Source organism: Lepidochelys kempii, chromosome 6 (assembly GCF_965140265.1).
Source record: "Lepidochelys kempii isolate rLepKem1 chromosome 6, rLepKem1.hap2, whole genome shotgun sequence".
In the NCBI taxonomy this organism is placed as follows: domain Eukaryota; kingdom Metazoa; phylum Chordata; order Testudines; family Cheloniidae; genus Lepidochelys; species Lepidochelys kempii.
This window is the reverse complement of record NC_133261.1, coordinates 15,385,383-15,390,573: the sequence shown is the minus strand read 5'-3', so window position 1 is coordinate 15,390,573 and position 5,191 is coordinate 15,385,383. Positions and strand designations below refer to the sequence as shown.

Sequence of the window (5,191 nt, the reverse complement as noted above, 5' to 3'; positions counted from 1 at the left end):
TGAGGCACAGAACATTCAAAGGCTAATTTTTCAAGCACCCACTAGTTTTGGGTGCCTAATTTGAGACTCCTGGGGCCTGCTATTCAGAGGTGCTGGGCAGCCCTGGCTTCAGCTGAAATCAGTTGACTCCTGGACCCCAGAACCACCCACCTCAGTGCCATCATGAGCCCCCACGCAGCTCTGCCGATGCCTGTCAAACCTGACCCTAGACCCCGGCTATCCCATCCCTGGGACCCCGTCACACACAGCTCTGGTGATGAGCCTCAATCCCAACCCACAGTCCCCTGTCCCCCCAGCCCTGGCCTCCCCCACAAGTCTGCAGAGGTCCCTCAGTCCCAAACTTCAATACTCTGGTATCCTAGCCCTGCACTCCCCCCACCCACTGCTTGACTGATACCCCTCAACTGCAACCCACAGTCCCCTGCTAGCCCACCCCTGAGCTCCCCACCACAGCTCTGCTAATGCCCCTCATTCCCACCTACAGCCAGGACCAACTGCACACAATGACCTGGGAAACCAGGCAGGGATAAAACCAAGCAGCCCAAATTCCCTCTCACTTACACTGGTGCACAACTTCCCTGGGGTGGCCCATGGTGTCCATGTGTCTGGGCGGAGGCGTTAGCCAGCTGTGGTCTCACAGTCCTATGGCCCCCAGTGAGATGTGACCGGGGCCCTGTGACACCAAGTCACCTGGGTCAGTGGGAGTATGGATTGTGACAGGGAGAATTCCATCTAGGTCTCTGGTGCAGTTGGCTCCTCGCAGCACCCAGAGGCCATGGGGAGGGAGTAGTGGTCTGACAGCCCCGGACATCTTTGTCTGTGCTGGTCTCTGGGGCACAGACCTGCCCATGCTGCTGGGCATTGCATAATGTCTCCCATCTGCTCTGGGCAAACAGCAGGGTGAGGCAAGCCAGGGGAGGAGGGCAGGGCACCCTAGTGTCCCCACCTCCTTCCAGCTGATAAATACCAGGTCCCAGTCCAGGTCTCAGAACAGCCAGGGAGTGACTGGAGACGGAGAGATGATGAAGACTTTGGTGATCATGTTAGCAGGGCTCCTGCTCCTGCACCTCGCCCCTGGGGGGCTGTGCCAGGGCTGTGGTGAGTCAAATGGCCTTGTGCCATGTACCCCTCCCCTCTGTGGTGTGTCTGCTGGGGTGGCGGGGGAAGGGAAAGAACCCAGAGAGTGATAGGCCCTCTGCAGGATGTCAATAATCCTTCCTCTGCAGAGCTCCTCATATGCATGGGGAAACTGGGTGATCCAGCTGGGGTGTGAACCCTGGATTCTGGACTCCTCCTTCCAGAACACACTGCCCCCTGCATGCTCCATGGGATAGAGTGCCCCTCTCCCCATGCCCCAGCTCAGTAGCATGGGAGAGACCCAGCGATGCCAGCATCACTTTAGGGGCGGGCGGGGGGATGGAGTTCAGAGTCAGACCAGCTTCGCTCACAGTGATAGTGATACAAAGAGACACCCCCCTCCCCCCAGGAAACAGGTTGAGTCTATAGGTGCATCTACACTACCTGCTTTTGGGGGCATGTAGAGTGCGTACACGAGTAGCCCCCACTAGCACAGGTATAAGTCGTAGTGTAGCTGATGAGGAATGGCTTAGTAGAGAGGCCACTTGTCTGATATTAAACCAGACAGTCCTCTTTTTCAGAGGTTTTTCCTGATCTGTACAGGGACCAAACCGAACGTTGCTCTGTCCAGTATCCGATGGGAAACACCACTCTACCCCTCCAATTCTTAAAAATGGTGCCCTCCCCCCACAGAGAGCAGGATCTTGCATGCACGGTCATGCTGACAGGGCAGGCCCCTGCCATTCCCCAAAGTACCGGAACGTCCGGTATTCCAGGAACGGGTGAGTGGCCAGCTTGTGGCTTAGGCGCGTACAGCAAAGACACACCCGAAGGGGCCTGGGTACGTACCCACACACACACCCTACCTGGCTCTTTGCTTGTCCTAGCCTAGTTTGCACTGTTATTTTTAGCAGTGCAGTGTCCTGCTGCATCAGCACTGCTAGAGCCTTTTCCCACCACAAGGAAAGACCCCTGCAGCAGTGAAAGGCTCCACCAGTGGGGAGCTGCTGGAGGCTTCCCCTCACACGTGTAGCTGCACACCACCGTGTGGGCATGGCCTGCTTTTCACTGTGGCACCAGCTACACCTGCCGTCCCTGCTGCTGACACTGGCGTGCAGTGTGGATGTTGCCCAAACACAGTGACTCCCTAGAAGCTGGGCCATCCAGTTCTCCTGGTGACTCAGGAGGAGTTTCCCTTCCTGACCCACCGTCCAAACCATTGTCCCTACCATGCAGGCCATGGCAGCCTCTCGCCTCCCCTGTCTCTTGCCTCTTGCACCCGGCCTGGGAAATTTCACACATGGCACTGGGGGGCAGGGATCAAGGATGCAGCTGCCTTTGGACTAATACACAGGTGACCTGCAGCATGGGACTGTGCCAGCATTCGGCACTGGAGATGCTGTCTGACTCAGGTGCCAGAGTCATACCACATCAACCTGGGGGGCTGCAGAGACTGTGCCCTCCCTTCACCACGTGGGAACAGCCTGTACAGAGCATCTCTGCATAGCTGGAATGCCAGTGAGGGATGTGGAGGTGGGGGGGGGGGTGTGTCAGGCAAGCGGGTTGTGTCTCAGAGCCCGGGCTCCAGCCCAAGCATGAAGTGTCTACACTGCTATTTTTAACTCCACAGTGCAAGTGCAGATCAGTTGACCCAGGCTCTGAGACTTGCTGTCACAAGGCTTTTGGTTTGCTTGTTTTTTTCTTGTGTGGATGTACCCTGTGTCTTTCTGTGTCTCAGTCCCATCTGTACAATGTGGTTAATAGCACTGCCCTGCCTCATTGGGGGTTGTTAAGGATGGTGATAGGGCCAGCTAAAGTATCGAAGGTAGACAGAAGCACATGCAGCAAGGCTGGCGGAGGGTGGGGTGGGATTGTTTTCCTGTTCCATGAGACTGGTTTACATTTCAAAAACATTTTGGCATGAGGCCAAAAAGTAAAAAAAAATCTCAAAAATGTTCATGAACTGAAAATCCAAAAAAACAAATTAAAACAAACCAACGCAAAACCCACAATTTGGGTCAATCAAAATGTGTCCTTTTGATAACTTTGAAATGTTTCAACTTCACACTTTTCTCCCTTTTTTCTGTGTAAATTTACTAAAATCTCTGAATGAAAAGTTGCTTCAATTGAAAAACCAAAGCTTTCCAATATGGACATTTTTTTAACCAAACATTTTTCAAGGTGAGAGTATCTTCCAATCCAGCAGTGCTTCCTGAACAGTTCTGACACTGATTTGGCCTTTTTCAGTGAAAAATTTGTTCACTGAAAAATTCCAGGCCAGCTCTATAGGTAGTCCTGTGTCTCCTTCTAGTGGCTGGATGACCTAGAGATGTATGGATCTCCTCTAGCGCTCAAGTTAATGCTCCTTGGCTTTTAGCTCAAGCAGTAGAGAGTCATAGATCCAGAAGCCCTGTCTTCAATCCCAGCTAACCTCCTGGCCACAGGGCCATCACCCAGATCCTCTCTGTCTTTGTTTCTCCCTTTGCAATCCTGTACCTCCACCCCATTCCTGGTAGGATCTGTGGACCTCCCCTTGACTCCAATGGTACAGGAGTCCCTGCAGTGGGAGACTCACCCCCCTCCAAGGTATAAGTGGCTGGTCTTCACCCTCTCTCCTACCCACACAGACAACCTCCCTCTCTCCACCCCCACAGCTGCTCCACGCACCCATCTTCAACTCCAAATTGATGTCTACTACACTGTTGTGGATGGCATGAACCACTCCTTTAATGACTCCATCTTTCTCACCGTGCCCCAGGGCTCCTCCTTCTTTGATGTGATGGCGGTCGCCCAGGAGATAGACTGCAGAAGATTCAGGTACCTGCTCGGCCTGGCAACCCCTGGCAGAGAGCAGGCTAGATGGCAGCATGGCACTACTAGGGCAACTGAGATGGAAAAATTGGAGGGGGTCCCTAGGATCACAGGGGGGAAATGCCCCTGCTACCCCACCCTGCATGACTCCCAGAACTAGCAGTTTGCTGTGGGCGAGTTAAAGTATCGGGGGATCAAGGCTGGTTCCTCCACATCACTCAGTTGGACACGGTCTCCTTGGGGTGGGGAGATCAGAACTCATGCAGAGGCCAACTCGGCTGCTTCTCAATCCCCCACCCATATGGCATGGGGGTTCAGTCTCACAGTGGCCTGGGTTGCATGTCCCTATGGAGTGCGGGTTGGGGAGGCGATGAGGCAATGGTAACCAGGGCTCCTGCAGGACTCACTCTGTCTCTCTGTAGATTCACGTACACACTGTATGTGTGGGGCGCATACATCACCTCCGTGCAGGGGCTGCACGAAGACAGCAACCAGCACACCTACTGGCAGCTCCTGAGCAACGACATCCCGCTGACACTAGGTGGGACAGCAGGGGAGAGTGGGGGCAGGGGGAAGTGTGTGGGGGGGAGGGTTGTGGGGGAGGGGGAGGGGGAAGAACGGAGGGTGAGAGGCACAAGAGAACGCGGTTGAGAACCAGGAGAAGACAGACCGACCCAGGGAGGGGCTGACATGCAGGTGGGTGGCCGGCACTGAGGGGCCACTGACCTCATTTGCATCCCTTACCCTCCCTTTCCTCTCCTCATATTCCAGGTGCTGGGTGCTACGCCGTCTCTGATAGGGAGAGGCTGGAGGTCAGGTTCTCCAAATACCCAGCTCCAGGGCACTGGCCAGCCTGAGGACAAGGAGTGCTCATGAAGGCAAAACTTGTCCTGGCCTTTCTACTGTGAGGGATGCCAGGGTTCAGCAGCCCCACCCATTCCCCCAGAGCAGGTATCTCCCTCTTGGTGGGATGGACCCTTGGGGATGACTGTGTGTTGTATTCATGTCTGTGACTGTTTCCCAAACTCTGCCTGTCTCTGTCCCTCACTCCTGAAATAAACCCTCTGCAACAGCCGTCTGCGCCGTGAGAGTTATTCCAGGCAAAGAGAAACTGGGAATGTGGGCAACAGGGCCTCTGGAGGGCAACCTCCATCTGGAAACACAGCACAGCCACAGGGCTGCATCACAGCAGAGTCACATACCTACACATAGTTAAGGGCTTACCCTCGAGACCCCGTTTAACGTATGGCCCTGGCCAATGGAGCACTGGGCTCACCATGGAGTCACCACACCATCCCCTCTG

At 54.8% G+C, this 5,191-nt stretch overlaps 1 protein-coding gene across 1 annotated transcript; it reads left to right on the top strand.

The window, feature by feature from the left end:
• The first annotated feature begins 996 nt into the window (after window positions 1-996).
• LOC140913226 (transcobalamin-1-like) lies at window positions 997-4,745 on the top strand. The gene is made up of 4 exons (XM_073349247.1): window positions 997-1,098; window positions 3,732-3,894; window positions 4,311-4,429; window positions 4,660-4,745. Exons 1-4 carry the CDS (start codon window positions 1,020-1,022, stop codon window positions 4,743-4,745), a joined length of 447 nt encoding a protein of 148 aa, XP_073205348.1. The 5' UTR covers window positions 997-1,019.
• The last annotated feature ends 446 nt before the right edge of the window (window positions 4,746-5,191 follow it).

What these genes read in the sequence shown, in the direction of transcription:
- LOC140913226 (XM_073349247.1), top strand. Translation starts at nt 1,020, where the DNA reads ATGATGAAGACTTTGGTGATCATGTTAGCAGGGCTCCTGCTCCTGCAC. An exon ending in GGGGCTGTGCCAGGGCTGTG is followed by an intron (nt 1,099 to 3,731) that starts GTGAGTCAAATG and finishes CCACCCCCACAG; the next exon opens with CTGCTCCACGCACCCATCTT. An exon ending in ATAGACTGCAGAAGATTCAG is followed by an intron (nt 3,895 to 4,310) that starts GTACCTGCTCGG and finishes GTCTCTCTGTAG; the next exon opens with ATTCACGTACACACTGTATG.